This window comes from Cygnus atratus, chromosome Z, assembly GCF_013377495.2.
Source record: "Cygnus atratus isolate AKBS03 ecotype Queensland, Australia chromosome Z, CAtr_DNAZoo_HiC_assembly, whole genome shotgun sequence".
In the NCBI taxonomy this organism is placed as follows: domain Eukaryota; kingdom Metazoa; phylum Chordata; class Aves; order Anseriformes; family Anatidae; genus Cygnus; species Cygnus atratus.
The window spans coordinates 8,710,121-8,731,398 of record NC_066396.1 but is presented as its reverse complement, the minus strand read 5'-3'; the positions used below and the strand labels follow the sequence as shown (position 1 = coordinate 8,731,398).

At 43.2% G+C, this 21,278-nt stretch overlaps 1 protein-coding gene across 3 annotated transcripts; it reads right to left on the bottom strand.

The window, feature by feature from the left end:
* Nucleotides 1-1,431: 1,431 nt before the first annotated feature.
* On the bottom strand, nucleotides 1,432-21,225 carry TPGS2 (tubulin polyglutamylase complex subunit 2). 3 transcript variants are annotated; one of them, XM_035565942.2, is made up of 8 exons: nucleotides 21,046-21,181; nucleotides 17,792-17,871; nucleotides 16,517-16,544; nucleotides 10,138-10,225; nucleotides 7,633-7,764; nucleotides 5,881-5,994; nucleotides 4,195-4,355; nucleotides 1,450-2,925 (listed from the first exon to the last, which is right to left on the bottom strand). In XM_035565942.2, exons 2-8 carry the CDS (start codon nucleotides 17,812-17,814, stop codon nucleotides 2,683-2,685), a joined length of 789 nt encoding a protein of 262 aa, XP_035421835.1. In that variant the 5' UTR covers nucleotides 17,815-17,871; nucleotides 21,046-21,181; the 3' UTR covers nucleotides 1,450-2,682. The 3 variants fall into 3 exon arrangements, with proteins under 3 accessions (XP_035421836.1, XP_035421834.1, XP_035421835.1); XM_035565941.2 differs by lacking the exon at nucleotides 16,517-16,544 and having other exon boundaries at nucleotides 1,434-2,925; nucleotides 21,046-21,225; XM_035565943.2 differs by lacking the exons at nucleotides 4,195-4,355; nucleotides 16,517-16,544 and having other exon boundaries at nucleotides 1,432-2,925; nucleotides 21,046-21,225.
* Nucleotides 21,226-21,278: the final 53 nt, after the last annotated feature.

The following is a 21,278-nucleotide window of genomic DNA, read 5'->3' as shown; positions in this document are numbered from 1 at the left end:
AAGTTCACAGCAATCAAAATACAAAATCCAACAGGGTTAGAATAAAAATTAGATCTACACAGTGGCAGAAACAACTTAATTGAAGAAATTTTGATCTGGACTATTCTTTTTGTAAGAGATAGCAGATATTACACTGATGAATCAGGAGCTTATCAGTTTGCTAAATCTGGCACCGTATCTATGATCCAGTTTGTTAGAACACAGAGAAGAGAAAGGACAGTCTGAAAAAGAAACCTGGTGGGTGTTATTTTTTAATTTTTTATTAATTTGTTTTCTTTTTGGTCTAAATATTCAGGAAGCACTAGCAAATTAGTAAATTACAGGGTCTCCTGAATCCTGGTATGACCTGCTGGAACAGGCTAAGATATGTTTTGTGCTATGCTGGTGTGATGGAACCACGTGTGTTACCGATGAGTGAGACTTCAACTACCAACTTATGAAAGGATTCAGACAACTTCTGTGGCAGCATCTCCAAACACTGGAAAAACAAACAAACAAAAAACACAAAACCAACAAACCTTTTCTCCACTCTGAAAGCAAGAAAAAATGGGAAGATACTGCTGTGCTCCTTGCATGAATTCTGCCACCTCCATCTGAATGAGGAAATAGGCTTGCACGTTTGAAGCATTGTTGGAGTAAAAGTAAAACATTATCAGAAGCTGCCTGTCCCCAGGCTGGGCGATAAGGCTAACTTTTCTGGGGGGTGCTTAAGCAAGTACGTTTCATATATCAAGTGTATGACTGTAGTTCCAGGGCTGGGTACCACAAAGACAAAACACAGGACTCTACTGTAGATAGATGATAGAATATCACTGCTGCACAGAATTCCAAAAATTGGCACTTACTGGCTTTAACAATCATTCACATTACGCTACTAAAAGGACTATTAATGTATTACTGTCACATGGGGGTAGATGGTAGGTACTGACCATCACTGTTTCTTCATTAGAGTTGACCTTTTATTAGTAGAGCAGCTCCAGCAGATCTTTACCTGGCATAAGATGCACATCAGCCTAAGCGGCCTGAAGAGCATTAGAGGATTTTCTCTTGTGCAGGGGGGTGGGTGGCAGAGGACAGCTGCCAGGCAAGCCCTGGAGGGCTCTTTGAGCAATGACAGCAGTCTCTGGGTAAGTGCTGGAAGCCAGCAAACCATGTTAGAGTGAGGCTGGATGGCTCCAGAAATTTTGAACAGTGAACATACAATGGAAATAGAACAACTAGTTCTCATAGATGAAGAGACTCATCCGTGTGATAAACTGGGAACTTCATAATAGCTCAAGGTGGGATCAGCTTAGAAGACACTGTAACCTGTCTCTTCTCAGTGTGAGATTCTGCACTGCATTAAAACAAAAACAATCTAGCCTGCACTCTGCTGTTACTGTGCATCCTTGCGCATGTACTGCCAAAGGCATCTTCAAATATTTAATCACTCTGGAGGAAAATATTAACATCTTTATTAAAATATTATTAAGCGCTTACAGGGCGGCTTCATCTTTCTGAAGGCCATACAAACACTTGCAAAAGCCTCACAACAACCCTGTGAGGTAGGTTGGTCGTATGTAATTATATGACTGTTTCATAAATAAAAGATGCTGCTCTTTAAATAATCAAAGCTGATTTGGAGATGGTGACTTTTATTTCCCTGCTTAGGCACAAAACAGGTTGGTTGCTACCATGCATTTTCGGCATATCTAAGAGGACAGAATGGCATATAAACGTAATGGAAACAGATGCAAATCAGCAGTGAATGGGTTAAAGTGCAGTTCTACCCTGAAAACTTCCAGTACTGAAAACAGCATCAGGGGCTTGTAGGGCTGCAGGATCTCAGTGGCCCCTGGTCAGATCCTGCCCAGTTAACAAGTGACAAAGGCTGAATGCTCAGCTTTGCAAATGAACGTGTAACAGACCAGAGGGTCCTCCTGGCTTACAGGACTCCAACACCACAGACCCACCTGCAGCTGCCCTGGCGCAGCAGATCCCACAATATGAGAAAGCAGAGGCAACAAGGGACCTTGCAGCTTCTGGTTGCTCAAAGGAAAGGACATCACACAGATGTCATTATCTGAAAAGATATGGCACAAAGGCCAAGGAGTGGTCTGGTTTGTAAGAGCAAGTGCCAGGCCAACACAGAGATATGGAAGCCCCAGGTCCCTCTGCACTGTGAATCTCAGAGCAGGAGTTGGAAGGAGAACAGGGAAATGCAGTTTGAGTCTGTCTGAAGTGGAAGATACTTCTTTGTTCCGTGGGTTCCAGCCTGCTCCCATAGCATGCAAGGTCAGGACAGGTTTCTTTCAAAGGAGACGGCAGAAATGTCCTTATGCTGTAATTCAGCACGAGTGGTCCATTAAAGTAACAGTGACTTACATTTACTTTCATTTCACTGCTGTAGTTGCACAGGAATAACAGCTTCCCCACAGAGCACCGACATCAAGGGCTTATTCACGCCCTCTGAAAAGTGCATACTCCAAGTGGCAGGAGGGAATTAAATCAGTGTCTCAAGGCTTTTCTCAGAGTTGCCTGGAACTACATCCCTCCCATGTCCAAGTACATCGTGGTTATATTTCATGCAAACACTGCAGTGCATTTTCCATGGGCACATCTATTCATGCACAAGGAGCTTGGTCTGAATCGCTGAGACTCTGCATCAGAACATATCAAAGCTTATTGCAAATGCTGTTGGGGTCAGATCTGGGGATCTCGCTTCTTTGAAGAATTCCCAACTAGCGAGGAAGTCTTGGAGGAGGTCATGCTAGTGTGGCTCTTTTGGGCCCCTGCTGGCTGGGAGGGTGGTTTCTTTTTCATCACTGGCGTTTTGTTCTTGCTTTTAAATACCTTGTTGGGGTCCAGCTTGTTCACAAAGGAATCAGCTTCTTCAGAGAGGAGAGCTGTGTTGATGGTTATAGGTTTATACATGTTAAACCATTGCTGAAAGACAGGATGGTGGGGAAGGAGGAGGTTAAAAATCAAACTGCAATTAGACATTTTCTGCCTGTTCCTCCTCACCCCAGAGCCCTGATTTTAATCATACACCACATAACAGTTAGCAGTTTACAGGACAAGGCAGAGTGCCCTGTGATAAGGATACGCAAGGCACAGCTACAGCCCTGGAGCTGCCTAACATTCCAGACAGGGAAGAGGAGAACCAGACACAAACCTAAAACTACCTATCCTGCAGTGTAACTCCTATCAGGAGCAACTCCTGACTTAAACCACAGGAGGAAAAGTAAAAGGGAGGGGATGAAACTAAACCACTTTTATTTAGGTTCAGAGACGCAGAAAAGATTAAAAAAACTGGAATGCCAAAGTGCAAACTAGTTGCACTTCCCAAAAATTAGCTTCCCACCCTCTCTGCACATACAATGTTGCTGATTTTGTTTTAAACTCTTTACAGAAAGGATTTTGTGTTTGTTTCTCTTCGGCCTGATTTTATGCCTAGAAGTGACCACAATGTTGTTCTTTTTTGTTCCCATATGCCCCCACACCATTATGCCCTGAAGTTTCCATCTCTCAGCGTTTTTCCTACCAATTTCCCATTGATGAAGTCGGGAAATGAAACTGTAGGGGTTATAGTACTACAAGTCCCACTGACACCATCCTCAGTAAAGTATTTAACAAGATAAGCAGAAAATCAATACCAAAATGCAGACAGCAATCTGTTCACGTATTGCTTAATGGAAGAGGGCTCTAATATACCATCCTTAAAGACCTTCACAAATGATAATGGTTAACATACTAGGAGGATTTGAACTAACAGAGGCTGCAAATGATTAGGGAATATATGAATGATTTCACCAAGATTTGTGAATATAATAAAATGTTCTAGCAAGAAAACTACAAAAAGGCAGAGCACAGACACATGCTAATGTACCACACACCCAGCCCTGACTAATAAAGTAGAGCACAGTGTGACGTGGACGACACCAGAAACACAGGGCCAAATTCTGCAGCCATTCATAGATGGGAAGTCGGCAGTGATTTCAGTGAATTGTTTCTGTGCACGCACAGAGCTGAGGCAGAGATCAAGGAATGTCATGCTGGTAATACAGCTGCCTTGTCTGGGTTAAGAGGAAGATGCTCACCAAGACGTGCCAGGCCTTGCCAGCGTGCCAGGCTTATGTGCTGTGCTCTGCAGTAGTACCAGCTCTACTCCCTGACCTCACACAACGTGGAAGCTGGGTTAGGTTATATCCTTACCTTGGCCTGGGGGCTCACTCCATAGCTAGTGAAGGCATACTGCCACTGTGGGAGACCCAGGTGAGTGATGAGCAGGCGGTAGTAGGCTGTGAAGGTTTTGGTGAGGAAATGCCAATACAAAGCTCTGTCCAGGAACCATATCTCTGTGTCTGGGGAGACAACTAGAACCAACCAAACAACCAATGTTGTTGCTTTGCAGTGATAGGAGATCAACCCCTGGCCCAACGTCAAGTGGGAGACAAAACATACTTATGGGAAAAGTTGCACCTTCCAAAACACAGCGTCCCTGACTAACATAGGTGATTATCCAGAGGGAGTGTGGTTTAATGGTTAAGAGCATGGGTGCTGAAAAGGTCTTGGTCTGCTCCCAGAATCATGCAATAGCCATTACAGTCACTTTCCCTGCTGTAAAATGGATGCAGTTCTATTTCTTTCCAACTCGGGACTGACACTCTACATTCAAAACACTTGGACAACAGCAACTTTGCAGTATAAGTTCCAAGCATTATTATAGCCAACATTTATCTGCCCAGCAAAATAATAACAAGAACTGAATTGTCAGTCATCTGGATTACTGAGTATAGAGTCCAGAGTCCAGAAGTCATAGGAGAGCATGTACTGCCAACAAAAACACATTTTACAAAATCTTTCCAACGTGATAAAATCCTTCTCTGGTGGCAACATCCTTTGAAGAAACCACCATCCAATTACTAGCATAAAAAGAAGAGATTTTTCTTGGGAAACAGGTGATGAAAATTGTCAGTTAAATACACTGCCTCCTATGCTGACATCAATACTTATAAACAATGCTGCCTCTCCTTGGTCAGATTATCTAGGTTTTCAGCGTGTGCTGAAATCACTACCACTGGAAGCAAGATGACAGGTAAGAAGTTTCTGCCCTGGGAGTTCAAGTCACACCCAATCAAAACACAAGATAACAACTGCAGGCCTTTTTCTTAAGAACAGGTATCCCCCAACTGCACACCCCCACACAGTGTACATGCACGTACGTGCACACACACCTAGTGACCTGTGTACTTTGACAGATGACAGCTACTTGACAAGTGACCTGTATGTTTCACTGATCCCTGACTGAAAACAACTGACTGTGTACCTTTCAGAAGGAACAGCTCAGCTAACATCTTTCACTCTGCTTTTCAACCTGCTGCCACAAAATTTTGACCTAGTTAGCATCTGGAGGTTCTGCATCCACTTACATGGTGGCTGAAACAGTCTAAGCCTGTCTGAATGAGAAAAGGACCTTTTTGTCATTCATCCTTTGCTTCTAAGCAGACACCCTTCTCATCAAAATGTAAACAAATTCCTCTAAGACATGCAGGTAACCATAAATATGATAGTGGCTGAAGTCTAGCTCTCCACATTATTTCAACATAATTGCTTGCAGGTCATACATGAGTGCTTTCCTGGGTCAGTATGCAAGTATGCTATGCATACAGAAATACTAAGTTAAAACTCAGACTCAAACATTAAAAGGGAGAGAAAATGTAAGCTCCAGCTAAGCCACTGTTATGATGTAGCCACTGAGTTCAGCAGAGACAAGAAGTCTCAGTAAATGTTCATCTATAAATTGCAAAGGAGATCAGAAATGTAAGATGATTCTACACATGAGGCTCCCAGGTACAATCTGCAAAAAGAGATGGCAAACTTTGCTCTTTTCAGTCTTACCTGGTTTAGCGTGCTTATAAACAAGGCAAACTTTCCCATTCCCGTTGCATGGGTCTAATTCAAAGAGAAGACTACGAGAATCAAAGTGTGGCTTCTCGGGTTTGTCTTCATTACCTGAAAACAGAAAAAAACATTTCTTGAAACATGTTTGGAAAACTGACTGTGACTCAGCTGCAAAGAGTCAATCTGTTTTGTAGTTATTAATAAATCAGCTGAGGAAGAACTAAACTAAACCATTATATTTATGCTTCTTGGAAAGGATTAAAGTCCAGATAGAGAGAAAGAGAGAGAGATTTTAAGTCTTCAGTAGGAAAACAAATCACAGAATCAAAAACATGGCTGAAAAAAACACATCAAGTTGCCCTGTAGTCCTTCCCTGGCATAAGGCAGGATCACAGGATCAACTTTGTGGATGTCACAGGCACCTTATCTTTTCTTCCAGTGCTGGAAATGTCACAGTCTCCAGATACTCAACCCAAATGCATTGATACCACTTAGAAGTTTTCCCCAGGTGGATCCTGAATTCTCTTTGCTGCTAAAGTCCTCTATTGTGTTCTATCCGCTCTCCTTCTTTTGCCTTACATTCTTATTTTCTGAAAAGATCAGAGAGAACTGTTCTTTTTGTGTTGACGCAAGACTTTGATTAACTTGGAGATGTATACATTTCTTCTTACATTCCAGTGTAACATCTACCTCCTTCTCAACAGCCACACATTCTGACTCTCATTAAACTTGTGGCACGAAACCATCACAGAGCCTTTCTATGGGACCATTTTGGGACTGTGGAGCTGTAAATTCTTGAGGAATACAATTTTGAATTTTAATGCTGCTGAAGAAGAAGGGACACACAAGAGTTGTACCCTTCTGAAGAGTTCTCTGTGAAAATCAGGATGAAAAGTCTTACGGGGATTTAAACTTTTCATAATGCACCTTATAAGAGCATCAGTGGAGGTCTAAGTGGCTAAATGGAAGCAGAATCTGGCCCATTTCACTACAATGAATAGAAGACCAGGACTGTCGACAAACTGGAGTGTACAAAAGAAAATTTCAGTTGCATTTAGAAGCTACAAAAGCTACAGAAATTCAGAGACATAACTGTGAAATCAAATAGCATTTTTTTTTAAGGAGTCAGAATGACACCTGGCTTTGTTCTTGTCTTCTTACTTCTTCCAGTCTTGTTAGACTGTAAGAGGTCTGGGTTTTCTTTTCTTTTTTATTTTCCTTCCCCTCTCCAAACCACAGGATGCCCAGCATGTTCACACAGTCTGGAAATGCACATTTTCCAGCGTCACCTCACACTTCAGTGTATTTACCAGAGTTGCTTTTCCAATTCCAAAGAGCATATCTAGCTGCCTTTTCACTACCAAGACCAAACTGTTACCTTTTGTTCATAGAACACCATAAGCACACAAAGATTTTACAAGTTGAATCACTGGAGGAGGTTTTGGTTACAAATATAAAAAGGGAAAAGACAGAACAGGAGGACAGATGGACTGTTAAAAGAGTATGAAAATAACACTAACAACTGGCAGAGTTAACGATACCTGTCAGATTAACAGAAAACATGTCCACATTTTAAGGCTGTAGGGAACTACGAGGATGTATAGTAGCTATGATCCAGGAGAGACAAAAAACATCTACCTGGAGCGACCTTTTCTGGTGCCACATCCACATGCTATATGGTAAAAGTATCCTAACACAGCAAAAGGGATGAGGCAGAGCACACACTCCAACCTGTTAACAGGACCTTACCTTCCTCATCTGTGTCATCTTCCAGGTCAGCGAGACACGGTGCATTAGGCAGGGCATACATGGAGGAACCCCCAAGCCGACAAAGCTTTGAGATACTGTTAATCACCATGGAGCCCAGAGGCATTGGGGTATCTGCAATAAGACTGATCATTAATTACATTCAATGTCAGGAAAGCATAGGAGGTACTGTTTTTTCTCCAAATATCTACTCAATCTCTTCTAAAACAGAGTGGGTAGTAGAGACGCATATGCCCAACAGGCCTGTACACTTAATCAAGCCCGGCTCCAAAAGAGTGAAAATTGGGCTTTTTCAGACAGCACCACGTCATCAGCTCTTGCTCCACTGCAAGACCAAGGAAATTTCAACTCAAAGGCCTTTATTTATTTTATCTGCTTATCTGGAATAGGAAAGGAAGCGGTACTCATGTGACACTATGTCAGAGCTGTGCACATGAGAACTGCACTGCTGACTAGGCCCGTGTTGCAGCAGTTAGCCCAGTCCTGTGAAATTGGCTCTTAAACATCCTGGCTAGCTACAGCCACCCCCACAACACTCTTTTCCCTGCTGCAGTCCTTTCTACAAGGAACCACGCCACCCATTTACAATGCACTGGGTAGCTTGCCCTCTTCTACACCCCATCTGCTGAGGGTGCATCCTCTCGAATCCTGCTCCAACACAGGTTTTCAACAGTGCGGCAACATGTTGGTGTTCCTGAGTGAATGTTTGAGGACTTGCCACATGTGTCTCCTTCTGAGGACCAACACTGTCACTGGACATCAGGTCACAAGCAGCCATTCAGCCACATGCCAGCATGAAAGGCCTCAGAAGGCACAGATCAGGCTTGCTCAAACAAAGCAGTTATGCGAGCTGCTTGGTCTCTGTGTGCTTTCGTGCTTTCATGCTTTTTGTGCCACATTATTCAGAGGTCATGAAACACTAAATCCCACTTGAAACATGATGGGAGTTCAGTACTGGTGCTACAGCCCTGATGTCTGAAATGAAATCCCACTTTGTGAGGAAGACTCCTGTATTTGAGACTGTCTCTTGATGCCAGCAGTGTCTACAGCCCAATCTGACAACCTGGCTTTAAAGTAACAAGAGCCAAGAGAAGACTCAGTGTGCCTGACTCTTGCCAAACAAGGACAGATAACGAAGCTCGGTCCTGCTCTCCCTTCTGCCACTAACTCCAGAGATAATTCCAATGAATGGACAATGCTGGTGGAAAGCAGAATCAGGCTCAGGTCTTGCAATTCTGTAGGCTGGTGATAATCTTGGTATATATGGTGTAAGGCAATTCCCTGATGCATTATTTCTCGTTATCACAGCAAGGTCTTGTCTTTGTGGCTGACTAATGTAAACTGTGTGACCTCTGCTCAGGTGCTTGACTGGTCTGGCTTCTATTAACCGAGAAATGAGAACTATGTGAGAAGCAGGAAAACAACTTTAAAAAAATAAATCATATGTTCCATCTTAGCTGGGTAGGGTAAAGATGTAACTAACTAAGAAGACAGATCATCCTTCATAACTGTCATGATCTTTACAGCCTCCCTCTTCCTGGCTCATAGATGGGAACAGTCAGATGACTTCAGTAGATTCATTTTTCTCAGATTAAAGCCACCACATGGAGTGGAGAGACACTGAAGATACTAATGATGTAAAGGATTTTCTACAGCACTCATTATGGTTCATACTCCAATGTGTAATTCACATGTTTTGTGGTAGAGAAGGACAGTCCCTTCCTCATACTACAGAAATGGAAGAAGAGAGAGGGATTATGCTGTCAACACAAGGTCCCAATTCTGGCCTTTTATTCAGTTTGCCATTTTAAAATGAGTGCACATATCAGGTCTCTCTGGATTGCATATATATTATATATATATAGACACACACACTTCTAATGAGAAAGCAGCATTTTCTGATGGTGACTCCTCTTACTGCTTTATGATGGGATAATGTGCCAGAGCTGCTTCTCTCTCCACGAACCACAGAGGGAGTCCAGGTACTAGATTTAAACAACATACCTAAATCTTGCCAGTGTATTACAGAACAATTTTTATGTCATTGAGCCTTGTTTAGTTTCTAGACAGTGTTTGGTGTACATCTCTCCTATAGAAGTCCAGCACATGCAAACAATAGGTTTTGCCCTGTTGCAAAGAAAGCGACTTCTGATGTGCACTCATACTTTTTTCCTTTCACCAAGACACTTCTAAAATAGCCTACAATACAATGCAGATCTGCACTCACTTATTGAATCGGAGATCAGTCTTCTAGTGACTGATCAAGCTGTCTAGCAGACAGAGTACTTATTTTTTTCAAGTTAAGGAATGGTGCTAATTTTTCATTCAAAATGACTCTATGTGTGTGCATGACTCTTGCTCAGACTAACGCACGATGCAGACGTGTGTTGAATGCAAAAAGAAAGTTTGAAACTAAAGAGATTCTGCACAGAAAAGACTGTCTGCAAATAAATGAGGGTATCAGGAGAGAGGAACACATGGACTCACCATCAGTTTTCACACTCCAGGTCATCTGGAAGCCATCGGTCATGAGATAGAAGTTCTTTAAATCCTCTGGCAATATGCAGGAGTTTTTCTGCAAATCACAAGAGGCCCCAAGTGTTATGGGGAAATATAGAACATGCCTCAAACCCAAAGAGCAACTGAATGTTAGTACAGAAATATTTGCCACCAAATGTTTTGCTCAACTCCAAGATGACTCAAATCAGGTCAAATATATCAACCTAAAAACTTGAGAGAAAACTGTACATTTCTTGAGTCTGTGCTACTGTATTAGTGAAGATGAGGAGAACAAATTTCACAAAGAGCAGTCCGTCATCACAAGGTGATTACAGATTGTTCCCCGAATGAGATAACCCATCATCCTGTGACACTAACCGCTTCTCCAGGATCACAGATATAAGGACAACCAGCTTCTTCACACATCTTTATGGCTTGCAAGAGTAGCGTTTTGCTTTGAGTGAAAGCAGACTAAACCTACCTGCCTCACCAAAGCATGAATAATAGTAGCACAAAGATTCTTTTCTTCTGAGAGCTTTCACTTTCAATTCCAAGTAGGTGAGAGATGCACAGACTCAATAGTTGCCCATACTCAAGCTGGTTTCACATTTCACTTAACAGTATGCGTGCGAAAACACAAAGAGCCAGTCTCACAAATGTGCTGGCCTGGTTTCATCCCACCAAACTTTGGCACTGAGCTGGGACTCCTAAGCATGCCTCCTGCTGAGCCAACAGTGAAAGAGGCACTTGCATTGAGCTGCTAAGAGTGTTTCTAAGACACAAGATCCTTCTCCTATGCATATCTTCGCTGTGGAAGAAGCCTTTCTTAACTTGAACACTCAAGCAACAAATATGAAGGAGGGAGGATAAAGGCTTAAACCTCAGAACAAGAAGCCTACAGAGCTATAGTCAACTGCAGGTACTGCTCCTGGTGACAGGAGAGGGTGCAGACCAGTGACCCTTCACTCCCACTGATGTGGCAAGAACACAAAATGAAATGCTACTGAAGCATGTCAGTTTTAAGAAGACGGGCAACGTGTATGGTGAAAGGACTTACTGGTTGCTTCATCTGCAGTTGTTTTAGTCAAAAAAAAAAAGTCTATAAAAGGTTGAGGTGAGTTCACTTTTAAAGCATCAACTCAAGATTCCATGAGAATAGGACCCGAAAACTCAAGAGTTTAATTACTAAGAAGTTTGAAAAGATGAACTGTTTGTGTCTAGACGAATCTTTAAAGTCTCCAGTGATGCTAGTTCCAAAATTTCTGTGTTGACTTGTCCCAGAGCTGCACCATCCTCCTTAAGGAAAAGTTTTCCTAACTGCAGTCTGAATCTCTAAGTTGCAACTTGTGGTCATTCTCCCTTTTCAGTGCTTTTAAACCTTCTCAGAAACAAAGGCATAAATTAGCCCTTTGGGGGTCAAACTCCAGCATTAAACCAGAAGGACAGACAACTTCTTTAAAACATGTATCTGAGACCTGTATATAATCACAGGACTCAGGCAGCCACCATTTACAGGGAAAATGAACAAATAACGTGAGATTTGCAACACGGCATATCTGACGACTCAAGTGCTTCTGTGATGGGATTTCCAGCCTTTAAAAAAAAAAAAAAAAAAAAGAGGTCTACTTCTTTCATTAAGCCGGTTTAAAAGACACCCTGTTGGATATGGCCTGCTCTTTGTGCAGTGGGTTTGACACTCAGAACAAGAAAACACAAAAATACAAACTTTAAGAGCATTTAAAGGTCAGCAGTGCTGTCCCCCATATAAGTGTATCATGCCATAGATCCAGATGTTATTCAGGTAGGTATTCATAACTTGGCCTCAGAAGCCTGGATGAATTTCAGAGCAGCTACAGAATTGTTTTGGAGAAAACAGAGGTGTCACACTAACACCTTTCCAACACCATCCCTCTGCTGGGACTGAATTTGTAACATCCTCAGAACGGTGATCAGATTCTTCCCCATGTCTGCAGCCTGTGCATACCCAGTTACCCACCCAGATTATTCCTCAACACCTCTGTCCAGCAGAAGCCACCTCCTAGCCGTGCATTTAGTTGCTGTGCTGGCTTCTGGTCTTCACTGACTGGTACGAGGAAGGAAAGGTTCCGGCCTCCTCCTGTCCACATCCCTTCCCCACCTGTTGAAGCACAGTCCTGTTCTTTGAGTTGTTACAGTCCCTGTCCCCTAAGCTGTGGCATATACACAATGCAGGAACCTGTACCTCACCCCCGAGCTTCCTGCGTGCTAAATAATGCACTTTCTGGGCATATCCATTTATGCCTACAGCCGACAATTGACAAGTTCTAGATACTAATGGCTTTGCAGCTTGCAAGAGGGCACTTTGCTTTACTCGGTCCATCAGCAGCCTGTCACTAACACAGTGTTTTCCTAACCCAGCTTGCCAAAATCTCCAGAGGTGACAGCTACTGAAGCAGAGAATCTGATATCACAGAAACTTTGCTTTGAGAAGAACTTCAGATCATCTGATAAGAGCCTGCTGCTGGCCTGGTGGTAAGTTTCAGAAGATTACTAAACCACATGGACATATCTGAAGTTCTTCAAATGCCTTTAACAAACACACCTTCTTCTGTGGGTTCTCCTCAGCACTAAATATTTATAGTTTCATTCTGTACCTTCACCACTTCTAATTTCAAGCTGTAGCTATGAGCACAGTGACTAAGTTTAAACACTATGAAGAAAATATGACAGTCCTGCTACAAAGCCTCAGAAGAGCAGAAATGTTTACATAGCACTTTACCCCCCCCCCCCCCCCCCCCAATTTTTACTAATCTACCTCAGCAGAAAAAATATATATGGGATATACATGGGAACAGCTCTCTTGGTTTTGGTGGGTGTTTCTCTGTAAGTGGGAGAACCGGATCCGTTGGGATGACAGGTCCATGCACAAAAGTCATGTCTGGAAAGGCCTTCTACTCCGAATCCTCCTTTTTCTGGAAGGAACCAGCTACACGTGCATGTTTCTCCAGCTGGCCACCCTCCCCACTTTTGATTCTCCCACACATGTCCCCTTGTTTGACTTTCCAAATGCTGGTGGGAAATGCTGTACCAGAGCAGATCTGGTAAAACAGATTAGAAAGCTTTATTAATACCCTTCTCTCCCATCTGACAGAAAGGACTGACTAAAATGTCATATTACGCTTAGCCACATGACTCTATGACTTCAAAACAGTGTGTTTTTTGACAGCAGAGACAGAGAAACAAGCCATTATTGTATAACAAAAAAGCCTTCATCTCTAGCAGCTATACTGCCCCTGCTCAACTGGTAGTTTCCAGGGTTGAGATCTCCAGCCCCATAAAATACAATATTCCTAAAAACGTGCCAGAATTTGCTTAACCACAGCCCTGGCAAAGAGCCGTTTTCATCCCAGTCATCTGGTTACACTCATCAGCTCATAAAACAGAATATCCCAAGTGCCCAATATGGTGTGTGAGGTCTATTTCTTTTGTTTATTGACCATAATATCCCCAAATAGTCTCCCAAGAAAGCACAGTCCCCTGAGGATAGAGAATATTAGAAACAGGGAGGCTTTCGTGCCAAGAACTGATCAACACTGGATCCAGAGCTAAAACACTGACATAGCAATTCCCATAAATCAGTATTGAAAGAATGCCTCCCAAGCAAATATCCTAAAGAAATAAATAGCAATCAAAGCATATAGCTCTAGAGAAACTTCTCTGAAAATCCAAATGATTGCTATCCAACTTCTGAGGAGAGGAATAAGGGATTTATGCCACTTCTCAGGGCTGCCAAGTAGCAGAGCACATCAGCAGCCACCTTTCTTTCTCCCCGTCTTCATGACCAGTCTACTCTAGCTGACAGGTTAATTTTTGTAACCTACTGAGACTTTCCTGTTCATCTTTTTTTAACTCTGATCCCGGTGGGGCTCCCACAATTTCCCATCCCTTCCTCTTATGGAAAGGCGCAGGGCTGGGGTGGGCCCAATTCCCTGCTGCAGAGAACAGTATTTGGCAGTTCTTTTGAGGATGATGTTGTGCAGCCGGTATTTTAAATCAGATTATTGTAAGGCTCCACAGGAGGAAAATACTGTATCAGAAACACTAACTGCCTCCAGCCTGTTCCCCATTAAGCAGCCTGAAGAACTGTACCTTTCCTTGTGCGCTGGTTCTGCTGGCTCCACGTCTGCTGCTCTCCCACCCGGCGTGCCACAGGGCAGGTGGAAGGAGGGCAGATCCTGTGCTCCTGGGTGCCAGGGACCGCAGGCTCACCTAACGCTGAGGGAGGGCATTGCAAAAGGATGGGAAGTATGGGCCCTGTGGATCTGTGCACCTGCACGCTGATTTTGGAGTCAAAAGTAGATATGGTAGACATGACGAGAATGGCTTCTAGAACAGCCAGGAACAGCCACATCAGTTGCCAGTGGGATTTACATGCAGAGAGCTTCTGAGTCGTCTGGCAGCCTAAGACAGCCCACATCAGGAAAGCCCCAGACTGCTGGAGGGCTTTTTTTCCATTTTATTACAGAAACATAAACCTTTGTAGACAAAGACCGTAAGAAGAAACAAAAGATTACTCATGTAGAGTTGTAGAATATCAGTACTCCAGAGCCAGTTGAGGGCAGCTTGAACACTTAGGAAGCCAATTAGAGGAACTGGCAAAATGACCTCTTTCATTTTGCGTGCCTTGCTGATATGCTGAGCCCTGGGATTCCCAGCTCCCCCTAACAGATGCGATTTTATATTTTTGAAAAGCAAACCAATGATCTGAGTGACTTATTTCTCCTCTGGTTGAGGCAAAAAGGAAATCTAGATCAGACACTGTCACTGCAGATACCGGAGTGCCTCCTACCAATATTTCAGTACCACGACTGCTCTTACAAACCGCACACAGAGGGTAGCAGGGCAGTTGCTAACCAAGTAGTAGGAGTGGGAACTGATTCCTAGCAGGATATACAGTTATTAGCACTGGCATTCCAGCGACCTGAAAACTCTGTCTCTACTCCCCCTTCTACCGCTTGTCTCACTTTCTCTGTGAAAAGATAATATCTTTACAGGTCTGAAATACCAGGAATCATGAAAAAAATACCTGCCTTCATTCAAATATTTTGAAACACTTTAAGTTTTGGGGAAGTGATGTTAGCCACGTAAATACCTGACAAACATGTATCTTAAATATTTTTGTGAGTGTGCTGATTTCCAACAAAATATTCAGGACTGGTTTCAGATTAGCAGCTCTTTCTGCTTGCCTGTGTCTAAAAGAAAGGCTTGGAAAAATCTCTTCTGTTCTCTTGCTGTATTACTGCACTGTAACCTGTTAAAATGTTCACCTTCCCTCACAGAGCTCATTGCAGCTGACTGGTGCTCAGTAAGCTGTTCTAAGATTTTAAAACTTCCACCATGGCATCTGGTTAAATACTTGGAAAAAAACAGGCACAGTCCAATTTAATTAACACAGCTGATTGAGACAAGCAAAAAATAATAAATAAATGCTGCCAGCATTATTAAAATGCAAGTTTAATAATTCATAACTAAAAAGGCTTATTTTTCTTACAAGAGTTTCAGAATACCAGGGATTTTCTCTTGGCAGAAATACGTTTTCTTTGCAAAACTGAAATGGGACTGGAAAAGAAATGCTTCTAGAAAAACTGTTTAAATATATATATCTTAAGAGTAGAGCTTGTATTTGGTGAGTCTCAATAAAAAGAGAAGTGATTCTTTTGGGAAAAAGAAGAGTATAATTTGGGGAATAGTTTAACCAATTTTTCCCTACATTGCATAAAAAGGCCTGCAAATAGTTTCCTAACCAAATATGTAGAGGGGAATTAAAACTACTATCCATGTCAACACCGTGTTAAAAGCTCGGCCATGGAGAAAATGATTATGTGCATAAGTGTTGCCACCTAGTGGCTATGAGGAAACACTGATGAAAGCAACGTGAACATGTATACCAAGAGAAGCAAGTAGGGTGAGTTTGTAGAAAAGAAGAGGTGCAAGTTCACCCCTGAAGGGCCTTGTGAGGTGCTGAATGCCTTGCACTTAATCATTGCTGCAGAACACACTGCAATTGCGTGGACTGTGATAGATATCAGACTTAATCCCCACAGCTCAGGAAATAAAGGAAAAAATACTTTATCTTTCAATTCAAGGAAGAAGATTTCAAATCTCATGAATACAACTGGAAACAAAAAGAAAAAAACAAAGTGAACTCCTTTACTGTTAGTAGTCCAGTCCAACCACATCTACTTAATTTTCACCACTTATTTCCACAATTACCTATCTCCTTCACTAGGGGGAAAAAAAGCTGAAGTTTTGACAACTTCAAAACAAAGTGCGTTAGCTGAAGCATTTCAAAGCTTGGTTTTATAAAAAGTTAAAATTTAGAACAAACCTGATATAATTTTGAGGATAAGAAGCACCTGCAAATGAGAACAACCTGTTCTGGAAGAGCAGTCCTCTCTTCTCCATTCCAGAGGAACAGGAGTGAACCTCATTCTGCTGCTCCCAGACCCGAGCCGGCTCACAGCCAGGGTGTCTCGAACTTTCCAGCCCTGTAAATCCAACACCTGAATAGCTACAGGAAATCAGGAACCAGTTCACATGAACGTGAAAAATTGGACATTTTTGCCTGACCACCGTTAGGGCTACTGTACAAGTTCCAGTAACTAACAGAGGTTTCCATCACATACATTCTGACCTGGATTATTCATAAATATCACTAACTGGGATAGGATGCTACCAGAACTAGTGCAAGATTTTTCACTACTACTTTGGAAAACAACTGTAAATGGCAAGGTGGCAAAGGGGAAGTCATTTTAGGTAGTGGAAACAACTGCAGTGTTTGGGATAATGTGCACTTGAGCATAGTCAGGGTTGGAGGGAGGACAATTCACTCAACTCCATTCTCTGCCATTCTCCTTCCCAAAGGCCAGTCAGCTACAACTGTTCCTTCCCAACACGTGAGAAATACCTAAAAAGCAGCTATTCTCCCATGGCATGGGACTGACAAATGTACATTCGTTCAAAAAGAGGACTAAAAATGTCATCTCTGTCTACCAAAGTCACACGACAGTATTCAGGAGCACACAGCCTGATGCAGCGAGGTCAGTGAACAGGGAGCTGAGGTAGCACGTGCCCTCTGTGGTGTTCTACAACGGGCAGTGGGACATGCTTAGGCAAAAAGATTGGGCCTGTTAGTCAAAGAGGACGTGGGGGCTATGACAAATAGTGACTAGCTGAGACTAAAAAGAGAAAGGGATAACTGGAATGAACTCTGTGGCTCATTGGTATTTTCCATCTTGATGCCTTTACCTTTAAAGGCTGTAAGTTGAAAGAGCTTCATTTTGTCTGCAAGGATCTTGGAAAATAGTTTCAGACCTGGGTCAGAACAATGTCTGTTCTCCACTGAGTCACCACTGCTGCTGACTCCTTCTTAGCGGTGTCACTCTGAATACATACACACAGATGAACTTTCTCTAACAGAACAGGTGCATGAGATAGCCTAAAAACTGAGTAATAGCTGATCTACCAAAACGAAAAAGGGTTTCACTCTGCATCGAACTTGGTAATAGGTGGTCTCACAAAGTAGCCACTGTATTTGACACTCTCCATGGGCTGCTATACACTCAGACAAACCTCGCTGTAGTACTACCACGAAAATACTCACCTGTTCCCATGAAATAATTGCATGGCGCTCTGCTGGCTCCTTTTCCACAAACGTCACTTCAGCAACTCCTGGAGAAGTCTCTAAAAGGAAAGGAGGAGCATGTTTGCAGCTGGCACAGGTGACACCAGGCACTGTTAGCCAGACAATTTTGCAAGCTAACTTGACTGACAGCTGGGGAAAAGGCGTTAATGACTGCAAACATTGTGCTGGTGACTGAGCAGTTGCTTTCCTTTGTCTGTAATTGTACTCAATGTGTCTTGGCATGAGGATGCCTAGTGCAGCACAAGATGCCATCCTTTGATGGGTTTATAAAAACAAGAGTGCCTCTGTGCGCGTGTATCTATATATAGACAGATAGATACAGACGTACATTTTGTATTCAAGGTCTGCTCGTTTGCAGAGGCTTCGTGGAAAACAAAACAAAAAAATCAGCCATGGCTTCCTGGGCAAACTCAAAAGAGCTGAATCCCTGTCTGTAAGTGTGCCCTGTGGTTTCAGTCAGGCAGGACGTTCTCAGCTTAACACAAGACGTTGTGCAGCGTTGCCATGAATTGTTAACAACCATATTCCTCAAAGACAGGCACATCTCGGCGCTGGGTTTGAACACACGCAGAATCTGATCCCGATGAAGGAACCCACATGAGCAAACATTGGTCCTTTGGAACCCCAGCTGGACACATGCAAATCTGTTACAAGCACTGAGCTCATCATTTATAAAAATCATCTCAGTATTTTATGGGAAAGAATGCTACATAAATGCAAGATGCTAATCTACATGGTGCTATCCTTGCAGGTGTGTGACAGTCTCCCTTGCACTTATTATTTTATAATGTTTTTCTTCATCTACAGCCAACTGAAATAGTTCCCACTGACTTCATTCACTTTGGATTGGGTCCAGAAAGACTACTTACTTCTTGTTGTGGGAATTGCAAGCCCAGCACACAAGGCTGTAGAGTAGAAACGATCACTATGCAGGGCTTTCAAGACCGGCTCTGCTGTGAGTGAAAGTATTTGCTCCCGAAGCAGTCACACGTATTGTAATTGCTTTCTGATAAAACATACACAGTGCACTAGACGGGAAAGGCAGGCACCAGAGAGCTTTGGTTTGGTTTTTATCTCCAGTTCTGGGCTTTTCATTCCAGGAGTGGTGTTGCCCTTGTTTGTTCTGCTGGTGAAAGAGCAGCACTCAGTTCCAGGAAGTCTGAATGTTGCTTTAGTTGGAAGTATTGATTTATACATTGTCAGATAATTTAAAAGACAAAGCATAGCACCAGAAAACCAAAACTCCAAGTTCAAATAACAATAATAATAATAATAATAGTAGGTCACATAGATAATCCTTCAGGCCAGAGCAGGGCCCAACACACAGAAGACTCTCTGATGCTTTGCCAAGTTTCACGTCAAATAGTTGGGTGCAAGGCAGAGGGATCTGTCTCTTGCTCAAAAGCCTTCCATATGTATTCTGTTTCTAAAGAACCGTGTGGAATCAATGATCTAACCAGCCTTTTCCTTCTAAACTATGCAAGTCTTATAACAAATTAAGAGATTATAATAACAGAGTAATTGTTATTTCTGTGATCAAAGAAAACAGCAGGGATGTTTAATTCATCATGCACAAAGGCTCGGCTGGGATGATGGAAGATTTAATATCCTATCAGTCATAGGAAGATGTCTAAGAATGAGCGAGCTGCAACTTCTAAAGAGGTCTGAACCAAATCCAAGATCAAAAGAAAGAGAAACTCCATCTTAAAAGCCTGAATGTTACATTAAAAATATCCTGTGGGTGAGCCGAAGACCACATTTAACAGATGTGTATAAGTACAGACAGGAGCTCTATTTAATATTAAGGAGGAAGAGCAGGATAACTCTGCCCTGGGTTGCTTTTTCTTCCAGACGGAAGAAACCAGGAAGCCAACTAAGTTAGAGAAAAGATGCAGGATAAAGCTTGACTAGTTCAGGAGAATCTTCCCAGTTAAAACTATTCTGAATTAAGGTCACAGGAAACTCCATCCTGTTTATAGGAGATTTCATCTGGAAGCTTCCACAATGTTTTCCAGTACTAAATCTGAAAGACCTGATGTGACGGCCTGAGCACAAAGGTGAAGCAGGAACCAATCCTTATGGTAGTGCTAGTACTTACTGCAAGTCAGATAAACTGTCAGCATCTTTGTGAAACTGTCGAACAGTTAAATTCTTACCTAATAAAGACTGCAAATAGCAAAGTATACACCTGCTCTGGACAGTCCTGAACAGCTAACACCTGCCATTCAAATTTACTTCTGAGCAACCACACTTTCTGGAATTTGCTATTAGTCATGGAATTTCAGCAAACTGAATCATACGGGGAATGAAGACAGATGTCCCTCTTTTTCCTCCCTCCCAAATCTTCATAACGCTTCTGAGAAATCTCCTGCTTTGCAGGGACTTCCACATATACTAGAATTTTAACAAACAAGCAAACAAAAACTCCTATACAGAGTTTGCCTGAAGAACAATTTGTTTTCAGGAACGGTGCCATGAACATTTGTTCATGGAAAATTGGTATTGGAAAATTGGCCCTCAAGCTCCCATTGCTGGACGTGGAAAAGTCTGTTGTTTGAAAGGGCTGAGTTTCATTACACAATCATTTCTATCCTCTGAAAAAGAGTTTTACAAACTCAAGAGTTAAAAACCTTACTGCTTTTATGTCATATTTGGCAGAAAAGCATCCACTGGCTTCATGAGACTTACCAGAAGAAGGTATTTTAATACAGGACAGTTTCTAGAGCTGCTAACTACTGTGTAAGACATCCTTCTGAACCAGATACCTTTTGTTAAAGAAAAAACTGAACAGGTTGGTAACGTTCCTCAAAACTTGTACTTCAGCAACTCTAATTAACACGGTGGCATGCTTTGGGCTACCTAACTGGGCAAAAATACGTGCAATTCCCGGGAGGAATGGAAGAACAGAGAAAGAACCAGAATAAAAACAAACAAAAAACAAAAAAGGACCGGGGCGTGCTCCGCTATCTTGCACCACGCACGATGGCACAGACGTGGGAAAGGCTGGGAATTTTTGATGCCCCCTCCCCGCGGGGCCGGGCCGGGCCGGGCCGGGCCGGGCCGGGTCGGGTCGGGGCAGCCCCCCGGGACTCCCCCCCCTCGCCCCCGCGCCGGCCCCGGCCGGGCACCCCCTGGGGGCCGACATTTTGTGCGGCGTCCCCGCTGCCTGCCCCACCCCGGGGCCGTCCCGGCGGTTGCCGCCCGGCACTCACCCAAAATCCGCGTCACCCCCAGGGTGAGCTTGTCCAGGTGGGGCTTCAGGCTGCCGGGGGGCCGCTCCTCCATGCTGACCCCGCAGAGAGGCGGCTGGGGGCGCGTGTCTTTGTGTCCGCTCCGCTTTGTGACTGCTTTTGTCCTTCCTCCCCCGCCGTAGCCGCCGCTGCGCCGCGAGGTGCTCTGGGAGGTGTAGTCCCTCCAGCCGCCCGTAGCGGGCTCCGCGCCTCGC